This window comes from Branchiostoma lanceolatum, chromosome 3 (genome assembly GCF_035083965.1).
Source record: "Branchiostoma lanceolatum isolate klBraLanc5 chromosome 3, klBraLanc5.hap2, whole genome shotgun sequence".
Lineage (NCBI taxonomy): Eukaryota > Metazoa > Chordata > Leptocardii > Amphioxiformes > Branchiostomatidae > Branchiostoma > Branchiostoma lanceolatum.
In genome coordinates, this window is record NC_089724.1 from 18,976,780 (window position 1) to 18,998,681 (window position 21,902).

At 43.0% G+C, this 21,902-nt stretch overlaps 1 protein-coding gene across 3 annotated transcripts; it reads right to left on the reverse strand.

Moving 5' to 3' along the window:
• Positions 1–3,461: 3,461 nt before the first annotated feature.
• On the reverse strand, positions 3,462–21,781 carry LOC136430838 (erythroid differentiation-related factor 1-like). 3 transcript variants are annotated; one of them, XM_066421867.1, is made up of 26 exons: positions 21,599–21,781; positions 19,272–19,489; positions 18,976–19,039; positions 18,504–18,626; positions 15,738–15,803; positions 15,386–15,465; positions 14,949–15,102; positions 14,431–14,564; positions 13,937–14,048; positions 13,143–13,290; positions 12,691–12,802; positions 11,857–11,968; positions 11,333–11,569; positions 10,908–10,979; positions 10,337–10,715; positions 9,929–10,138; positions 9,325–9,525; positions 8,869–9,080; positions 8,492–8,650; positions 7,967–8,116; positions 7,234–7,381; positions 6,949–7,056; positions 6,404–6,581; positions 5,943–5,972; positions 5,597–5,614; positions 3,462–5,369 (listed from the first exon to the last, which is right to left on the reverse strand). In XM_066421867.1, the coding sequence occupies exons 1-26, from the start codon at positions 21,656–21,658 to the stop codon at positions 5,231–5,233; spliced, it is 3,624 nt and encodes a 1,207-aa protein (XP_066277964.1). In that variant the 5' UTR covers positions 21,659–21,781; the 3' UTR covers positions 3,462–5,230. The 3 variants fall into 3 exon arrangements, with proteins under 3 accessions (XP_066277964.1, XP_066277965.1, XP_066277966.1); XM_066421868.1 differs by lacking the exon at positions 5,597–5,614; XM_066421869.1 differs by lacking the exons at positions 5,597–5,614; positions 5,943–5,972.
• Between the last annotated feature and the right edge of the window lie 121 nt (positions 21,782–21,902).

A 21,902-nucleotide genomic window follows, 5' to 3' on the forward strand; every position in this document is an offset into this window, starting at 1 on the left:
ACAACGTAACGACCGCAAAGTTAGCCCCAATGATTTACCATCGTATTTTCGACGCGGGTCTCTAGGTACTTCAGAATACAATTCTTGCTGTACTCTGATATCTTCCAGCACACGTAGTTGGAACAAAGTGTGATCAAGCTGGGTCCATGCAGGGCTCTCATGCTCGGCAACTATGCCTAAATGTAAAGCGTCCATGTGCTCATTTTGTGTTATTGGGTTTTCCAACATTCATTACAAGTGATCCCGTCATGTAATATTGCCCTAACGCAAACACCGAGCATGCTTTGTAACATTGGAGTCTACAGCCGGTACAATAGGAGGGGTGCAGCGGCGCACATACCTGCAATACCAGAGTCGTTTGCACTGGACGTGCCATAGACAGGGCGACAGCTGAGGGCAAAGTTTTAGACTGTTTGAGGAGCTTTTGCTCCCGCTTCTTAAAAGGGTTTTTACATTTGGGTTTTAGGTCAGGCGACAAGGTAAGACGACATTCATGTGGATGAGAAAGGACGCTGTCAGAGAGTGAGTGACACTTGGTAAACGACTGTGTAACTGTGATCAAATCAATGCTTTAATTTTCTAAGTACAGTATGTTTATCGGCCGCTCGGTCTACCGTGCGAGTTACCCCGCACTAAGGCTTAACAGCTATGCTTAAAGTTCCAAGGCAGGCACCCGCAGAAGGTCAGCTGTTGAGAGGAGCAGTTCAGAAACTTTCTCTCCAAACGAGTAAAAGAGATGCGAACTGATGGTACTGTGGTGTAGCAACGTTCAACGCGAAGCTACAAGCCGCCGGGTTGTCTATAGTCGCACTGCAGGCAGCCGAGGGGCATTGGGATGACTAAATGTGTGTTCATGTACGTTGGGGGACCAGATAGGGCAGAGGGAAGAAAAATTGTGCCTCACTTCTTGTGTAAATTTGTTCCCACCTGGCTACATGTGACTTGGATTGTCTTCAGTGGTTTTGTGTAGATGCACAACCCAGCAAACTACCACTGTCTTGTTAGTGTGGCTTGGTCCCATACATACGCCCACCGTCTATCTTTAACTTTATGGCAGCGGTAACTACAGCAGCGGCCCAGTGGGTGCGTGTAATATGGCTTACGGTACCGCGACTCAAGTACACTTCAACTGGTGCGGCCACGGACCTGGCAAACACCATTCACGGTAATAATGCCGAGCTAGGCTCTACTCAGGCTCTTTTATCTCTCCGATAGGCAATACAAAAACAGATATACGTGACATTTTTAAGCTAAGGTCTCGCCAGGAATGTGAAAAACACCCTGCACGCATACACGGGATATTCGATTTTCTTGACCGGCCATTGAGCTAAGGTTCAAAATCCACATGTTTTGAATTCTTTCTATTGTGGAAAAGGTTATCAAAGTGATTGTAAATCTGTGATCGCTATTTGCGGGTCGATAATTGTGTGCCCCGACAATCAAGAAAGATTATACCGCTATTATAGCCATGCGGACGTGAGGATAGCAAGACGTTTAACGGTGCACATGGAGTCTAGGGCGCCGTGGGTCCAGTTCAATCGCCACGCGGGATCTAAACTTAGCAATGTCATAAAAAGTGAAGTTCTCGTCCGTGATGGAATGTCTAACTTTTACAGCCATTAAACGTACACTAGCAAACCAGACTACGTGGGCACCGATTAAATATGGATAATCTTAGAAATATGATGATCTGGCAGTTTTAATTGTTGTGAAAATCGTGTAACTGGCTGAAAACTACACGTTGTGAATTACCATGCGGTATGAATATAACTATTACTTGTCTCTACGATAGTCTTTGCTACAAATTTCCGTTGCGCAAACCAAAACTATAGTTTCATATATTTGTTGAGCATAATAAAATAGTTTTTTTCTTCAACTACCCACTTTATCACTCTTTGTAATGTGCTTTTCGATGGTGTTTTTCTGGATCAGAATAGGATAGTTCGAACTGCCACGTAGCATGGTTTCCAGTATTGCAGTCTTAAGTAGTTGTCCAGTCACTTGAGAACTTGAGTGACTCAGCGTCAAACGCCAGTCACGTTACGTTGGACAACGGATATTTGTGACGGGGCAAGGTTCAGCTCTCTCGACAGGTCGGCGATTATAAATGCCTAAAATCCCTTCAACAAACGTCCGTAGAGATTTCAAAGTGCATCCTTCGACCTGGATGGTAGTGGGTAGTGGCGGGACACAAGGGTGTAGGAGGGCACAAAAGAAATACAGGTGTATTTTTCGATAGCAACGACTGCAAATTCGCGCGGCAGCGAAACGCTCTAGAAAAAAAATGTACACGTTTTTCGAATCTTTCTCATTGCACTGTCTGGTATTAGAAAATGTACGAAGTTACTGGTTTACAAAGGTATTCATCGTGGCTCTTTGGTACATTGGAAAATAACATTTTACTGTGACGTCTTCGTTTCTGTACGCTACACTTGTCTTCCCTCGTGCACCCCGACACGAGCTTACAGGCCGAAGGGGCATTACAGTCCGAAGCGGCCGTCGGACCGACTTTCAGGTTACCTTGTTGTGGATGGATCAAACATTAGTGGAGGCATAGCGACATAAACAAGTCGGATACAATGTGGAAGTTATCGCTCGTTTTCACCAACAACTATCTGAACTGGCAAACAAGGTATCAGTCATTCCATCTCATAGTGACGTACGTGCTTGAGTCAGTAAAATTGGATTGTATAATGTTTCGGCAAACAAAATAACTTCTGGCTCATGCGGTGAGAAGGTTTTGAAAGAGACCATTCCACAAGCCTGACTCATGCCGGACCAAACGTTTGGTGTCCACCCAGAAACCGACGTTTTTACAGATAAACACGGTTAAACAACGCTCCTCTCCATGGCAAATACGCTCAGTGCGATCAAAGGCCGGAATTCCTGTCTTTCTTCTTTAACAGAAAAACACGGACCACGTACTCCCTACCCCCCTCCACGTGATGATCTTATTTTGCCAATTCTCCGTGTGCGATAACGTCTGTATGGACGTGTTTGTGTAGCTTGGTCCGCGCTGTGTTTAAAGGGGTATTATGTCGCCTCATCACATTCTAACGGCCCAACATTCATCACATTCATACATCCCAACTTCTACGAGAAAGTATGAGGAAAAGTTGAAAAGAAACAGAAACATTGTCGTACACAAACTCATAAGGTAACGATTTGGCTCAACTTGAGGTGTATACTTGACTTTTTCATTTGGCACATTCCAAGAACCAATCCTGTCTGTCTATGGTTACCTCAAAGTCTATCCCATGATACCCTGGGGTGTTCTCTAGGGCAGACAGGACCGTGCAACCTTTTCTGGGACAGTTACTTACAAGGAATGATTAAGGAGTTGTGCAGGAAAGGGCTGTGTGACATTGGAAACAAGAAATAGCACCAGAAATTAAGACAGTGGTACCTCAGTAAGCATGAAACCAATTTGTTAAGTTAAAGGCAAGTGATTCAGCTCCATCTGTGGTGATCATCTGTACTGTGACAGACACAGTATAGTTTAATGTTGCACATCGACATGTCTGCAACTGCTGCGGGTAGCAACAAAAATGTGAAAATGATATACAAAATATTGCACTGAAGACCATCTTTGATCAGGTAAGGCACTAAGATGGTCATGGTATTTTTGAGCAAGGTCCTTATGCAGTCTGGTGGTCTAGTAGACTACAATGTATGTACAGAACATATCATCCTCATAAACATTTCCACTATTTCCACTATGCTAAATACATCCCCAAGCAAAGTAACTAGCATGTCTTATCTTAGTTCATATTCTGCATTGTTATGATACCGAGCACGTCCAGCCCTTATTAAGGGTATCATAGACATCAGAGTTGCCCTTCTTACCCAAGAGGACAGTTAGCTTTACATATCGTCCAACATCCCCTACTGTTTGAAGGCCCTGGAGACTATTTAGCTGGCTGAAATGGCACTTGAAGTCACCTCATAACATGTACCTTCGAGCTACACTGTGTCTAATTAGGCTGGGGAACATTTTCCACTGCTTTAGTCCTAGCACTGCAAAGTTGCTAGGGTGTCCTTTACAGCGTAACTACCTCAGCTGTGGATTAACACTAGAAGATAGCACTAAGGCTTTAAAATATCTGACAACACACATGAGTCTACTATAGACATATTGGGCAGTACACTACAATGCACAAATGCTAGACACCAGAAGGTATCTTACAATACCCTGTCACTGAATACAGTGCACACAATTGACTCTTGTGAATCTCAATAGTTTTGCTTTAGTTTCTATAAGATGTAGGACTTAGGAATGCTAGGTATGCTGAAACATGACCATCAAGACCAATTACTGAAGTCTCCCTCCTTCAGCAGGTGGATAAACAAGGGCTAATTTCAATGAATTACCTGTGGCATTGCCTGCCTTGGATTGACTGTACACAAATGTATTAGTAGCAATAAAGATCGTCTAATGTACATGACATGTCACACAAAGTGTCAATATGCCACATGGACGTTAATCATTGAACTGTCTGCTGCCTCTTTATGGCCCACATGTTTCACACCTGTCACACACTTATTCTGCCTTCACTAACAATTAACATCGCTGTATGGTGGGGTCTGTATGTAAAGCTGCATAACAGAATATGCCTAAAGCTGTTTTTGTACAGTTTTTACTATCACTGCATTTTCTTGTGGACTTTCATGTTGGACATTTTTGCAGTAGGTACCAAGCATTAAGAGCTCATCTGGTACGATTCCCTTTCTGTGTCCCACGTACAGTGTACAGTCCTTACAGAATCTCACAATACACATTCTTGGTCTGCTGTATTGGAGATGTAATATACATAATGATTGTATATACATATATCTACAAATTTGACTGCACAAAAACGCACTGTAGCACTGACAGATAAGATCATCTCGAGCTTCATACTGTACTTTATCTTCTGCATCACTTATCCATAGCATGAAATTTCACTGATCTATTTCGATACTGACGTCTTTCTACAACTTAAACTGTACCCCAGCCATCTGCAGATTTTCAGTTAGGAGCCCAGAGTAAATAAACAAATATCACAGTCACCCAGGTATACAGACCAGGAGACATCCTTTACAGTTGCATGTATAACTGTCAACCACCCACACAATGATTGGGTAATCTTTCCTTACATTTTATCCATCAGGAGGCAATGAAAAATACAGCTTCACAGTGTGTAGGACGACACATCAACAAATGTACATGTGTGACAAAAAACGTGTACAGTCATGGTGGAAGTAGAGCCAGTGTGTCCGCCATGTTCTGTACCCTTCTCATCAGCCCTGCAGAAGACTCTGCCATCCCTCTCAGGCACGATGCGTACACTTTCTTGTACTGGTCAAGCTGAGACGACGGAAGGTGGCGGCTGTACAATGTACCAAATAAGAACATTAGTTTTCTTCTTAAATATTATAAGATATCAGGCTGACTCGGAATATTGACCATCAGTACGTCAATCAGAACATCACAGAAAACCTACAAAAGTATGCATTGCAACCTGACCTACTGTATCTCTCTACAGGCCTGACCAATTGTACAGGTCAGGGCAGATCAACTGAAAAATTTTGCACTTTGCGAGAACAAACAACTTACGTTGCCTTCCCTGCACGTCTGGGTTGGGGAGGGGGGCATGGCAAGAATCATACAGGCAAGGGAAACAGCACAGGTGAAGAGAAAGGGAAGAACATCAGACAATGTGGATTGGGCATACAAAGAGGGTGGGAAACAAAGTGACTTACAATATAGGAAAGAGGCATGTATACTTCAAATACATGAACTTTGGAGTGATTTTTGGTTTGGTATATTCTGCAATCTGGTATACAAAGTACATCAGGGTCAGCCAACTGGTAATTTTTTTTTCTTCTGGTCATTCTGTATGTTCCAACAGGGCTTTTTAACAGAACATGTTCCATCTACATTCCTGAAACAGTGGTCTCACCTTGGCTTTCCGCTATGATGCTTGTGAGAACTGAGGACAGTGACAGACTACAGTAAGGAGTGAGCATTACAGAAAACTGGGAGAATGAAAATTTGTTAGAAAAAAGAATAACACACCAACAAAGATGTTTGCCTTTAAGGGGGACTGGGGATGAAAATGGAAAGGAAGTATGGAAACGTGGTAAAAAAAGCGAACCATGTAAACACTACATATATGTACCATTACACATGTGTCCCTCTGAAAGAAGGAAGGCGTCAATGTAAGAAAGTTCTAAGCTGATGTCAAATTTGTGGCAACCTCTACAATGAGATGGATATGGACAAAAGTTGATTTAGGATCAACAGCTTTCTTTTTTTTCTCATAAAAAAACAAAGTTCAAGAACAAGGCTGAACATTACTGCTACAGTCCCCCACAGGATCTAAGTCAAGATGTGAAAGCAAAAAGGAGCCCCAGCCCTGACCTGGCCTTCCCAGATGCTGCTGTCTTGATGAGCGTGTGCAACAGGTGTTGTAGTCTGGACTCCAGGATGTTCAGGAGTTTTTCACTCTCCTCTCTGGGCACCAGACTCGAAACAACCGTCTGGTTCTTGGACAAGTCGTTGGACGTGGTGTTTTCACCATCAGTGGTGGTGTCTTCTTCTGTAGACACAGAGTTGACAAATGCTTTGACAATTCTATTCTAGAAAATGTAACATAACCTACCTACCTAAGACTAGTAAGAGCCCTTAATAAGCTGGTAGCAGCTATGGCCGTTCGACTGGTGCAAGGACTTAACCAGGGTCGAAGGAAGCAGACTATACAAGAAAATATGTTTATGGTCAAAGCATCAATATGGTTATGAAATGATGAGTATAACTTAGCAGATAAAACAAAGGGAAGATGGAGACTAGACACCAAAGATGTGCATTTCAGGAATACACATTTTACATGTTTTTATCTACATGTACACCACAGGGACAGACACTGCTGGCTATGTTATAGTGTTTTTCTGTGTTGTCAGGCTTACCGTCTGGCCCCAATTCCTTGTATACAATGTGCATTGCTTCCCTGCACTCAGCCATGTACCCCAAGGCTGTGGACAGGGTTCGCACTTTACTCCCAGCTGTAGTCTGACCTGAAAAAAACACAGCAACATACTTTTCTTGGTGTTTTTTTAGGTACATGTATGAAATGCAAGAAATTTCAAGATCTGTTCCCTCTATCACATTAACTGGGGCACACATTAGTCGCACATTCTTAATGTAATGTTAGGACAGGACACTGCTACTGCTATGCCATCAGGATGACATACCCCCTAGCTGGTATTCACAGAGAGCCACTCTTTCCAGCTGCACTCTGGTGAGCTCACAGGGGTGTTCCAGTTGCTGGAAGAGCCGACAGGCTTTTCCATAGTGATGTTCAGCCTGGGATCGTGCCTGTTTTCTCTTCTGGTCCTCAGACTGGAGTTCAAGGATAAAAGACCTGTTACTCTTGGAGACCCATAATGTCAACAAGCTATTCAGATATGATGATGAGAGTATAAACTTTTTCTAAGACGTACATGTTTACTATTACATGTACTTATAATGTAATCATTCCATAGCTGGTGATGTGGTAGAATTTTCAAGCAGGCTGTGACGAAACAAACTGCCGACAGGGTTCTAAGGCAGCCTTTTCCATAAAATCAAAAAGACAGCTGAAATTTGCAGGACACATGTATGGTTATCCCAAGAATACCCTCAGTTTGCAACCGTGCGACGATTGTTCAACATATGTAACCGGGCCCTAAGTTTTGATGGCAATCTACCTGCATACATCTGGAGATTTCCATCTCAAAAAACATGCTCATGGAATGGTTGAATGTACAATCCTCAAGATTTTAGGGGGATACACCTCCCATCACAGGCTTCGATCACCTGTATCACCTGTCCTTTCACATCTGATTACTACCAGGGCTCCTACACTGAAAAATCGGGATAGTGAGTGTAGGAGCCTCAGTAGTAATTGGATAGCACCCAGCAGATCACTACACTGTATTTCTTCACCTGGTTCCTGTAGGCGTTGTGAAACATTGACGCCAAACGGTGATGGATCGTCGCGGCACGGTACTGTGCAAGGGGCTGGCGCGGGGACTCCGTCTCGGTGTCGCAGTACCGTATGGACCTGGTCATCAGGTCAACAACCTCCTTTTCCACCTACGTCCAACAAATGGGAGGAAAAAGACACTTCTTTGCTTTAATACTTGAAGTTTGCAATTATCTAGTCTTTGTTCTGTTGATAATTTGAAGTGTGAGATGACTGAAAAGTGACAAGAGTATTGTAAGTCATTGGTCATGAGGTCAACAGACTCATTCTACACCTACAGTAATTACAGAGAAAAAAACAAGTACACATCTTGTAACTACAGTGCATTTCCTTTCACACTCAAAGTTTGCAGTTTCCTAACTTTTCGTATACCTGAAATGGAGTATACATTATGACCCAAAAGCGCCATCTAGCAGCAGAGGCGTAGGATGCAATTCCAGTAGCCATTGACAATAAGTGGATCACATGCATTACAGTTTTCTTACCTGCTCCTCTGCCTTGATGGAGAGTGGTGCAAAGTCTTGCAGAAGTGTTGCCATGGTGAAGAAAGTTGTTGACAGCTCCCATTGGACAGAATCCCACACCATAGGGAAGGCTGATCGGTCTTTCAAAATATGGACTGCTTTCATGTAGTGGTCCCTTGCCTGTTAAAAAACATCAAAAAAATGTAAGAGTAGACTGGCATAGCAGATTTTGCACACTATGCCATGCAAAGCCATGTATGGAGACTACCTGAATAGTAGCAGGCAAAATGATTTGGCTTAAAAACCACATCTGATAGTGGTAGGTACGTTGGTATGGGGGTCACACTGTTACAGACATCATCTATGCTGCAACTTCAGATACCTGCAACTTCTCCTACCTTGTTGTAGTAAATCCTTTCCTGATGGGAGAACTCCCCCCTCTTGCCCTCCTTTTCATGCTGTACACAGGACTGAGCCCACACTCTCATCAGCCTGCCAGTGTTGGAGTGCAGCAGAGCAATGTTAGTCGTGTCCATGGCAGCTCTAAAAGCACCAATCCCAGACTCAAAGGCACACTGACTCTTCTTTAAGGTTTTGTCTTGCTCAGGACCTAAGATGACACAGAAACACAAGGCATTCTCTTTAAAATGTGTAACAAAGGGGCAGATTTCTACTCTAACTTTAGAACCAAGGAGACAAAAAATACTGTTTCTGCTACAAGTAGGTTTGAAGACTTGTAATCAACATGTCATGGTCTCTTTATACCTTTTGGTCTTACAACCGACTACAAGGTATACTTTACTGCGTGACACTCAGCAGCCTATCAACAAGCTCAAACCCACGTCTGTGCTTACCGTGCTCCATCCCTGCCGCCCTGTTCATGAGGATCACACCAATCTCGTTCTGCACGTTGCCGAGGCGCTTGTTTACATTCAGGAACTGGTTGTGAGACTCCTTGCGGTTAGTCCTGATGGTAGCTTCTTCGTAGCAGCGTACGCTGGTTTCCAGGCAACTCTCGATGTCGTGCATGAAGAATTCAGTGGCCCAGTCGTGCTCTATATCAGATAACAGGCACAGATGGATGAATGCTGCTAGGCCTATATGGTCTATCTAATATCATGATACCAAAGTTGATTCTCCCATCTTGCTGAACATTGCTTTTTATGATTAACTTATCATTAATACAAGTATTCCATGACAGTACTGCAGACTTGAAACTGGTACTGAAGCATCACCTAGTAATCCATGACGGCACTGCAGCCTTGGCCTATAGACCGGGAACAAGATAGAGACTGGATGGTGTCACCCATGCACAGCGGCAATTATAAAATAGGTTTCGCTATCACAAACCTGTAAATATTTGTCCAGCATTGCTTTAGCATCTCATATATGCTGGGTATCAAGCACTTATTACTGCTAGTGTTAGGAACAATATGGGACATGTAAGATTTGTCTTACTGCTGCAGAGAGGCTTGACAAGCTCCTGCTTGGCACTCCTGGAGATGATTGCATCATCTTGACTTTTGACCTCCAGCTCTGCCTCGTACACCTGATGGTTGTCGACGTGTTTGGCCATCATGAGCTGGACGTCTCCGGCCAGGGTCAGTAAGGACGTCTGCAGGTTACGGTTCTCATGCGGCAGCCCGAAGGACAGGGCCGAGAACGCATCTGTGGGGTACACCAGAGGGGGGTAAGAAATGGACAAAGCAAAGAAGTAGAGAAAAAAAACTGAGATCTAATTACTAGTAGCAACTCAGACATTCTAAAATTAAGACTGTGATCTTCTTGATTTCAATATTTGGTACAAATTCAAGAGCCCGGTTTATCAAACTTCCTACATACACTAGAGCTACATATATCACTTACCATAGCACAGTAGAGCCAGTCTGAGGTACCTCAGTGCACACCCATACCTCCCCAGGGTGTTGGCCACGTCCGATAACGCAAAGTACGCCGTCGCCGCCTTTTTCAACAGCAAAATCTTCAACTGTCCTTCCCAGGAGTCTTTGCTGATGTTGTGGCAGGGTGTTAAAGCATGCTGGGAAGGGGTGTCCTCACTTACAACTGGGTCCTTAAAGCTAGAGTTTTCCTCCTGACCACCTGCTGCTTCTGGCTTGGATGCGCTGTCGTCTCCATTTTGGAAGAGTTTGGCATAGTGCAGTGGAATGGCTTTAGAAGGACTGGGGAAGGGAGCTGGTTTGGGAGGGGCCAGTTTTGAAGCGTAACTGTCAATCAGCATCATTGCCTGGGATAAAAGATGGAGACGTAGAGTCATTTTACCACCTATATTCAACCATTTAAGTCAAAACTATCACTTTAACTTGTGAGCTGTCGCTACAGAATAAAAATCAAGCAGAAATAGTATGAGAGATTTTTGATATAAGACATATACAATCTTCTGTACTTAACAAAGTGGGGGACAGTTTGAGAAGCTTACCTTGGACACATAAGACAATGCTGCTCTTGCTCTCTCTTCCACAGACATGGGTTGTCTTGCTTCATTTGGAGGCTAAGAAAAAGCATCAAACCATTTCATTAATACAGCTCACTGATCTCTAGAGAAGTCTCTTAAATCACGATGGACACTGGGGCTAAAAAAGGTTCAGATTTTATTTCGACTTACACAGTTACAGTATTACATTTTTATTGGACATTTTGATATAAATTTCCTTCCACAAACTAAGGAAATTTGAGAATGACAACAATGGATGAAAAAGTCTTAGATGCAACCAGTTCCTGTCTATATACATCATATTTATCTGCTGCTTATTCATTTGTGTTATACATCATTTGTAGTTATTCATGTAGTGCTTTATCCATTGCCCTCTACTCATTGAATGTAGCCCATAATTCCCTCCTTACCCTGTTCCCTGATGACCTGTACTTCTCCCGCTCATACAAGTCCTCCACTGACTTGATAACAGCGACTGCCAAATTATCCCCGTCCTGGGACACATCATCATCATCGTTGTCATCGTAGAAACTGCTATCCCAGAATTCCTGGTCTTCAGTGTCAGAAGATGCAGGGACACAGGGATCCTCTTTGGGGTCGTCAGGGACAAAGAGATCCGACAATAGATAGTTGGCTGATGTCACGATCTGATGACAGAAAAATAGTTCAAAATAGCATGTCACATTTGATGTTCTTTTCAGTTCAAAAACTTTAAGACTGGCTTTGTGCTATACATAATTGCTGACAAGACTTGGTAATAAGCATACCACTTAAATTCAAAATGTAAATTCACAAGAAAGAACACTGTAGGACACTTAAAAGACAGGATGGTTGCTCCACTACTTTTGATTACTATATAACTTTATTCAGGAATGATTTCCTGTTTAATGTAACTGTTCATCTAGGCTGAAGTATAACATGGTGCTGTGCCCACCTCAGGATGTTTGTCTTCGTCCAACAGCTCTATACACTGTTTCAACAGTTTCCTGACAGTGGGAAAGTCCTCCTTGTGGCAGTTACTGTCCATCAGCATGTTACGGGCAACTCTACAAAAGAAGAATGTCTCATTAGACTACGTAATTTACTTTAATCACATGTCTGTGCAAACTCTTGTGTCATTGTATTACTACCGGTACTTTATTGAGCATCAATAGTGAGATGTTTGAGGAATTACACGTAGGTAATGGCATCATTACTTCCCAACCAAAAGTGTCCCAAAACCCTTCTCGTAAATCTTTGACCAACTAGTCATGAATAACTCTATTAACTAAGATTTTTTACATGTGGCTCAATCAGGAGTCACAGGGTTCAGAAAGTCTGCATTGTTTACATTGGCTGCTGTTGTATCTATGTTGTACTTAATTAAGTTTATCTTGATCATATACAATTACCCCAAAAAATTAATTTCAGCACAAAATTTTTCATATCCCTTGTAAATTTGTTTTTCTCAAGAATAAAAAGCAGCAGTCAGTTGTGAATCAAGAACAATTGTGGTTTAATTTCATTCACAAAACTATGAATGTGAATTTAAAAACAAGAAAAGTTATGAATAGAAAGTTATGGACATGCCGTATTTTGAAAAGGCATGAAGAAATTTCACAAATACTGTTGTATAGATATATTTATCAATGTGTCTAACTTTAACCGATAATATAAAGAAGACCAAACCCAGTTTTCACCTAACAAAATCTATGAAAACGTATGAAGGGTATGAATGGTTTTGCTGTTGAAGACAGATAAACTGAAGTAGTAACACCAGACTGCCGACCTGTACAACAGCATGGCTACAGGCACAGAGAAAGGGTTGGATGTTTTATCCTCCATGTTCTCAGAGCATAGTGTGGTCAGGTCATACAGCTTCACAACATCATCTCCGTTTCCTGTCAGAAAAAATTAGCTTGTCAAACAACATCAACTTAATAGCTGGTGCGTTACACTGAAGGGCTTTTATACCAGCTATATAGATACAGATACAGATTAATTCAGGAACATTTCACAAGACAAAACAAATATGTTGCTGTATATCTACTCATGTCATCTATCCCTTAGTATTACAATTTGACCGTTAACACTACAGACATTCTGTACAGGAAGGTGTAAAACTACATCTATGGCATGACAACACGAATACATGGCTTCTTCTTAAATCTATGCAATGCACCAAACATTAGACGTTGAATTAAGGCTACTAAATTTGTGTATCCTGTTTATCAGCATCACCTTTCAGTAGCCAGTAGGTGTGGCCTTCCTTGGTACAGTTTGCCTTGAGGAAGGACAGGATGTTCTGAGCGATGTCCTTAATGACCTGGGGGGAGAACCGCGAGGCATCCAGGTTGGGGATCTCCTCTGTCTTGATCAGCTCGTATTGCTGGACACAAAACATGGGGGGGGGGGTTTCATTTCAGTTGTTACAATGTTTGTCACCTACAATCACCAAGGTTGCTGTCAGTTTGTTTCTGTAGCTTTTTCAACAACCCCTTTCAGGGGTTTTTACACATTCCTATGCCATGCATTTTCAACAGTGTGACATTCACATTTGCAGTGTTTCTTGATGATTGTAATATCATCTATAGTTTCAGCACCATGGACTATGACATCAAGTGCCAGGTCACAGTATTTTTTATCAGAGCTGACAAAAACCATAACCCAAAGTGAAATCTAAACAAAATTGGAAGCAAAAGTCTTGAATACATCTGAAATTCAGCTAGAGCACTGTGCGGTGGTTCACATGAAAAAGATCAAGAAGTCCTCTTTTTCATGTGAAATGTATTAGAAAAAAAATTGCATGCTTTAATCTGATGAATACCATTGACAGTGAAACCTCTACAAGTGACCACCTCTACATAAGGAACACCTGGCCAATGTGACCACTTTTCCCCTTAGATGATGATATTTCCCATTGACACAAGCACATTGACCAGGCTTTATTGGTCCCCTGATGAGTGGTCTTTTGGGGGCAGTTTTGACTGAATCAGCCTATGGAAAATGCAAAACTATGTACACCTTGTACCGACCTGGACCACCCCCTCTAGGTGGTAACACATGACCAGTTCAGGAACATTACACATCAGGTTGTCCAGCCAGTAGTCCAGCCCAGTTAGCACGTTGATTGGCTTCTTCATGTCCCTGTGAAAAATACATGTAGGAAACCAACATGTTATATGACATCACTCAACAAACCTCTAATGGCTTATCCATGGAGTAAAAGGGCTCAAAAAAGTTGCACTCTCAATTTTCCTGGTCCATAAAAAGTAATAGAAGTAATGGACTTTGTGTTTACAAGAACATAATATAACAATGCTGATCATATGTCCGAGAATTGGCAGAGGGATGGACAAGAACAGTAACATGCTACAGGAATGGAAAACAACCAAGTAAGGCATAGAGACGTAAATATTTCTTTCCCATTTTCTACTCAGATGCATTTTCTAGAAGTTCTTATGATTTTCAACAATCTGTGACGTCCCACTGTACATGACAGACTCACAAGGCCGGCCCTGAAACCTACCTTAGTCTCAGGCTCACAGCAGGGTGAGTCCCACCTCCAAATATGGGCATGTCTGTGCCAATCAGCATGCGGATGTCTTCAAACGTCCATAGGACATTTCTCTGGAACTCACTCCGGAGGCTTGGGTCTGCAGGCTGACCAATGGGGAAAGGATACATATTACAAACTGCAGACATTATAAATAGTAGTATATCATGCCCATATAGCCAGGAATTTGTTTTGGGGGGGGTGTAGACTTTTGGGAAAAGCAAGCACCGAAGTCATTAGCTTTCTAGGAGGGTCATGAAGAAAATTGTGTGAAATTCAACCCTAAGAAACCGCATTTCCTGCATTTTTGAGAGGATTCTCAAGTAAGAAATGGAGACTGTCAATAATCATACTTTTTGGGTACATTTAAGTGGGTTCTTCTGAACCGCGGTATGAAAAGGGCACACACATAGTCCTGTGGAGGATAAACACTTTGCAGTGGCTATACAAGTGGCTTACAGCAGATGTGAACACAGTAGTGTTCTCCTCACCTCAGGCAGGAGGTCTCCGTTGCTAAGACTCTGTCCTTGGGCCAGCCTGCTGTTAGCCTCGTCAGGACAGCTCCCAACAGCCCCTTCCTCACCCTCCTCACCACACACCTCCGAGTAGCTGGGTGGGGACTCACCTTCCTTCCCATCCTCAATACTGGACACATGGGGGAGAAGAACAACATCACATCAGCTTACACTAAAAACACTTCAACAAGGATTCTCAACTCTAAACAAGAGTATATAGCACTATTAGAATAAGTTCAAAAGCAAAATAAAAAACAGACAAAAAAATCTAAATAAATAAATTGACATCAAATGTTCATCATAATGGAGTGTCCTGTCATGAAAACAGCAGAAGTGAGTATGTGCCAACACAAAACCTTTTCAGTCTTTACAAATAAGAGAGAGGAAAAAGATATCTAGAAAATAAAACATACCTCCTATACAGGAACTTGGAGAACATACTTCTATTTTGAAGGTAATCTCTGGTCTTTTTCTTTCTGGAGAAGATTTTCTCCTTCAAAGGACAGATATGCCAGTGATGAGTATGTATAGATAACAAAATCATTCCATGTCCATAGTCACAAAAACCAAATTAAATATAGCTCTAAGTCTAGTATTAATTTTTGGGGGGATATAGTACAAATATTTTATGCTTTTACTATTATGTAAAAATTACTAATGGCAACCAATTGGTCCAAGTGCCTGTGCTTGTAAAAATTCATACATTACATGCATTCATGTCTTGACTTCTTCTTGACTGTGAATTTGAAAAAGACAAGGACATACCTTTTCCTTTACATTCTCAAGGACATGCTCTAAGTAGAAATCTCGCAACCATCTCCAGTTTTCTCTCTGTAGGGAATAGAACACAAAAAAAGCCACCAATTATAAACCAAACACATCCACATATAATCAAAATACTAGGTACTTATATGATCTGATCTTGCACTCAGACTTGCTTTCATCTACAAAGCTGAGGACTTATGTAAGTGCTAGCCTCCTGTGCAGGCTTCCAATAACGGCGGCATATATATTGGGAGGGGGGGGGGTTTGTAGCCGAGGGAGTTGTGTAGCCGAGGGGCGCGCCGTTATCTACAGCCTGCTCCCTTTCGGGCCCAGCAAAGGGAAATTAAAAAACACTTAGGGGCAATCAACATAGACTTGTGAACTGTGGCGTCCCGTGGACCCCAATAAACCACACGCACCACCTCCCGGCAGTGAGGTGTCACGCCCCCGTATTCACTGACCCGGCCATTTCCTCACCGGGATCACAATCGGTTACAAAAAATCAAAACATTTCAACGTACCACAGAAAGCAAGGATTGTTTTGTCGGCCTGGCCATAGGTCAAGAAAAGTCAATTTGTTACCAGATACTCGCACTACCGTCTCTACAAGGATCTACAAGATCTTATTGCAGACCATGAGAGCCGCCGTCAAAGGAGAGCTTGTTTTGTGTAGTCTTGGGACTAGCGATCTAGGACATCTAGCTGGCCATGGCAAATCGATTTGTTTTCAATTTGGCTAATTTCGCAAAGGAGCTGAAGGTAATGTTGCTAAGGCAGCCTAAGACGTGTGTGTTTGTTTCCTAAAGTGATCGTCTCAAGCGGCGACCTTGCTTGCCGGACTAGATTTGAAAATCCGACAAACTATCCGGCTGCCTTCAACAGAATAAATGCCCACATTGATTGAAGAGATAGTTTTAAACTAGCCTCCGTTTCTGACCCCGACTGGTGTGTTATTCATGTTTTCACGGTTTCAGCTGTTAACTCCCGTAACAAACCGGGTGTGTGCCGGCCCATTCACTGATTCAGTCAATTGTTCCTCGCGTACGTGTGAATTACCCTTGCGCGAACATGTGAATTACCCTTGCGCGAACATGTTAATAGCTTCTCTGAATAGCTGTCTTAATCACCTTCCCTTTGCTGGGCCCGAAAGGGAGCAGGCTGTAGATAACGGCGCGCCCCTCGGCTGCACAACTCCCTTGGCTACAACCCCCCTAGCCTCTACCAGGCTCCGCCGGATGGCTGGAAAAATAGTAGAAATTGGCCGTAATAGAGTGAATAGTGTGCCAAGGGAGTTAGCTACGGAGGGAGTACATTCTGCCATCGACGGAGCCTGTCGGGGCTCGCTGTCTATAAAGGGTATCAAATTAATCCCCCGATTATCTGTACAAAGGAACTAACTCAGCGCTGAAGATCATTTAGGTCGTAAATCGCTCAGCGCGCAGTGTGGCCCGGCCGGCCTGGCGTGTGTAGGAAGCCAGCTGTGTGTGGGACAAAGGTCACACGCGAGTGGCAGCAAAACGCACCAAAAATTATATTCTGTATCAAGATGCTTGCATTCTCGGTATTTCCTCGCTAAAATATAATAGAAACATTTTCATTTGTTGAACAAATGGTCTAAAGTCGATTTTTTTCTGCAACGAAATGTAATATGTTTATTGTTTACGAGAGATTTACGTTACTGTGCGGTTAATCTGCAGCGAACAAGCGGGGAAATACGGTAGACATTTTTTCCTTGTTGAATTCAGCCAAACTGCGCATTTTAGAGGCTTATGGTGGCAACAAACGGTTCGGGCTAGTTGAGGCAGGACGGTGTGGCCTGAAAACAAAATGTTTTACCGGCCGATGCCCCCGTCAGAAGTCCGACGAATACAGAATTCTCCACTGCACTGCGGGCCGAGCCGGGCCGGGCCCTGCCGCAAACTCGTAGCCAAACATTCCTGGGTTCTTTATACCCACGCGGCGCACACGCGTACGATCGACTACCATCGCAGTACAAAAACTGTCACAGATAACTACATCAGAGGACAAAAATATCGCTTAAACTACGATGTAGGGCACTGGTCTGGACCGTTATGACTTCAAACTTTCGTGATCTCTGACACTTCCTGTCCACATGTTCGCTGGTGGGCTGCTCCTGTCCGGGCCGTCACGGGCGAGTCGGAAAGCAATAAAAGGATTATTTAGCTACTTCGCACCTATTAGATAGCGATTAGTGGACATCAAACGAGATAGCGAGCCCCGACAGGCTCCGTCGATGGCAGAATGTACTCCCTCCGTAGCTAACTCCCTTGGCACACTATTCACTCTATTACGGCCAGTTTCTACTATTTTTCCAGCCATCCGGCGGAGCCTGGTAGAGGCTACAACCCCCCCCCTCCCAATATATATGCCGCCGTTATAGGAAGCCTGCACAGGAGGCTATGTAAGTGCCCAGTATTACATAACTTGTATAAGTCCTCAGCTTTGTAACTGAAAGCAAGCCTGAGTGCAAGATCAGACAAAAACTGCATATCTTTCCTAGCTTATCTTGTAGGATTTTACAATGGTCAATATTGACCAAGAAAGGCCATATGAGCTTATCTCGAAATATGGCACAAACTGTTTTCAAATGCATTTATTTATTTTGTAACAGTGGGAAGAATATCCACATGTACACCGTTATTCACATTAACACAATGTACACTCAAATACTTTGAGACAAATATATATTAAGTGCCTTAAAGAACATAGCCCTTGTAAAAGCTGTGAGAGTAACAGAAAACTGACCTCAGCCCTGAGGAGACTACTGTAGATGTCAAACTCATCCAGCAGTAGTGTCCGCCCCACCCTGTGCACTGCCATCGACACACTGCCTTTACTGAACGGGATCTTTAACAGCTTCTTGATGTTCTGAAATGGAATACAATCACATAAAACACACTCAAACATCACCACAATACTGGTGATCTAATTTATACAACAGATGTTAAAATAAAAAAAGATAACTGTAACCGTTAATAAAGAGGCTCTGATATACACTGATGATGGTTGTATCGACTGAGTGTACAAACTCTTCAAGAAAATTGATATTCATGCAAGACCCACAACTTTGTTTCTGAATGTGTTTACACCTGATTCCAGAGCTTCATAATGGAAGACTGCTTTTGACTTTGAGTTAACTTTGGTCACATTTCATAGATATGTACTGAATAATGCCTTAAAAAAAGATTACTTTTATTTCGGATAAGCCATTACTTACCTCAGCATCTGTGATGACGTCCACTTCATCCACTGTCTCCAGAAAAGTGTTGGCCATGCTCAAACTAAACAGGAAAACAGTTGTTAGACATTACATATAGGATAACATCAAGACACAGAGAGGGTTGGGAACATATTACATGTGTGAAAATAATGCTGTCTTTTTTGCTTCCGATCAGCTTGTGCTTTTTCCCACTTCTTTCTACATCAACCTGAAAAGAAAATTCCCTGCAGAACATTTTTGCCATATCAACATTAGTTTCACACTTAAGCTTAAATGTCCATTGTGATGCTGACCTTGAGAAGGGCTCCCCACTGCCTGTGCCCCAGGACATGTTACTCTTGATGCCCGTCGCCCCTTCCTGACTCCTCAGCCAGTTAGCCGGCGGCAGCTTCAGGTCCGTCAGCTTCTGCAGCACGGAGAACCTGACCGGGCTCTCCACGGACGCGTACTTCATCACCGCTGTCGACTTCACGTCTTGGTCCTGGCTGGGGGGTGGCGGAGGCTCACATGTCTGCGGAGGTATTGGTGGGAGAAAACAAACTGTTCATTCACATGAATACTACATGGTACAGTAAGACAGTATGATTATTTGTTGATGCATTCCAAATATAGTTACCCTGAGTCGTGGTTAGCAAGCGAATTTTTTTTGAGCCAGCGGTCACTACGGAGGCTGGTACTCAGGCTAAATATAGTTGGTTATTTCAACTTTATCCAAGGCATCTCTATGGTAATAAGCTGGTTCATGGTTTGAAATGCGCATGCACAAGGTCAAAGGTAGAGGCCTGTAACTTGTCAACAGTTCTAAAATTTGCTTATTAACATATGTCCATATGACCTTTGTATATGTCTCAGGGGCTGTCAACTTTGGCATCTAACCATAATGCACCACACTGTCAAACCGTGAACCAGCTTATTGTAGCAGCAGTTGGAAGTCTGTAGCAGATCCTAATTAGTGTTGTTTTTTTAGGGTGCTTCCTTGTAAAGCAGCCACCACCGCAGAGCCAGGGATCACTGGTACGATCTTTGAATAACGGTGTTTTAGATGTATACAAGTTCTCGGAAAGCATTGATACATTTTCTCTGTACAAAAGTGGTTATTAGACAGGTAGCACTTCACTCCTTAGCATTAACATGAGTTGCTTTCGGGAGATCAAGTTATTGCAATATGTGACTGGTTTATTGATATGCATAATGAAATTGTTAGACTACAATACATGCGACTGTGATTTCAGTCTCCGATGCAAAGGTACCCGGGTCACGAGTTCCTCACTGGGCGCCGAGTAATGAGCGCGTGTACAAAGTGGCGTCGTCACTGGACGCCCAGCACCGTACAAAGTTCATCACTAGAAATCTAGTAACGAACGGCTTTATTCCAGTAATGAAGCCCCCTCGGTGCTGGAATTCCAGCATTGAATCTTGCCTCGGTGCTCGGTTTCCAGAAATGAACTCCGCTCATCACTCGGTTTCTAGTGACGATCCCGGCTTGTCACTCGGGTACCAGACAAGTAGGCTCGTTCATCACTGGTCACCAGTAACGAAAGTCCCGAGGTCACGGGTTCCGAGCTAGATTTACCAGTGATGAGTGACTCTCTAGTGCTGGAAGCCGAGTGATGACATTATTTCGTTAGTGGCCTTCCAGTGATCACGTCCTATTATCACTGGAATGTTCCAGTGCTAACTGTTAGACAATATTTTGTGTGCATTTTGAGTCGATGCCGTTAAGCCCCCATCACAAATCAACAATTTAGCTCGGCCGACTTGTCGGCAAGCTCCAAATGGGGATTTTCGGCCGAAGTACGACCGACGTCCTGGCGATTCCGCGGGCTTCGGCCCTATTGAAAGATGTTTCAATTTATATATTAATGAACTGAGGCTATAATAACACTTGAATTTCTGAGTTTTTTCCCCACAAAATGACTAGTTCAAAGTCCACTAAGTCATTATAAATCTATGTTTGTCTGCCGAGGCACGCCCAGGCGTCTTATGTGGAATTTATGATTATTGGTGTTCGACGGACATTGCCCGAGCCCCGTTCAATACGGGGCAGGGTTTCAGCGAAAAATAAGGTCGACGCATGGGCGAATTTGAAATTTGGCGAACTTCGGGCGATCTACAAATTTGGCCGACGCTCGCATGAATTGTGACGCCGGCTTTACGGCGCACTACAGTAAGACAAAGGGAACCTTTATACATTTTTTAATTATCGATTTTTCAGTTTACATTTGTCGTCACTGGTTTTCCACAACGGGATATTTGTCATCACTCAGGTTTTCCAGCCCCGCAGGTACTCTCATCTCCCGGTTTCCAGTGATAATTCAGGGATTTCCAGTAACGAAGTCGCCTCATTGCTGGACGCCCACAGATGACAAAACTCCATCACTGGAAGTCTAGCGATGAAGGCACCTTCGGTGCTGGACACCGAGTGATTATTGAGGAACCCGTGACACCGGTACTTTTGCGTCTCCGATCGAATGGGTGAGCAGCATACAACACACCAGTCTTTAAAATCATTATACTCTACAGCCGCATTGCACTACCACTAGCTACTTGAAAAAGCATTATGCTTACAGAACAGACAAAAAAGGGGAGGGGGGATAACGTGGAAAACTCTAAGTCTAACCTTTTTCTCTGTTGACGGTATCACGGCTGATCTGTCCGTCTCACTGTCCCTCTCCATCATGTTGAGTCTAGTCAAACAGCATTTCAATATTCACAGAGCCCATAAATCCATAGGTATACGTGCCATGACGTAACGTCATGTTTTTATCGTAGGCTGCTTCCAGAAAACACCAGAAGTTTCCGGTCAGAGTTGAATAGTCAATACCACTATTCCGAAGGTGTGTAAATTCAAGTCGACATTACTAATAAAGACACTATATGACATCTATAATTGATAAATCTCCTTCAAAGTGTAACTTTGATAT

Excerpts from the sequence above, each read along its gene's own strand:
- LOC136430838 (XM_066421867.1), bottom strand. The coding sequence starts at position 21,658 with ATGATGGAGAGGGACAGTGAGACGGACAGATCAGCCGTGATACCGTCA. Across the intron at positions 14,565-14,948 it reads ACGGAGACCTCCTGCCTGAG|CCTGCAGACCCAAGCCTCCG; the intron begins GTGAGGAGAACA and ends CCCATTGGTCAG. Across the intron at positions 9,081-9,324 it reads GGCGGCAGGGATGGAGCACG|GTCCTGAGCAAGACAAAACC; the intron begins GTAAGCACAGAC and ends GTGTCATCTTAG.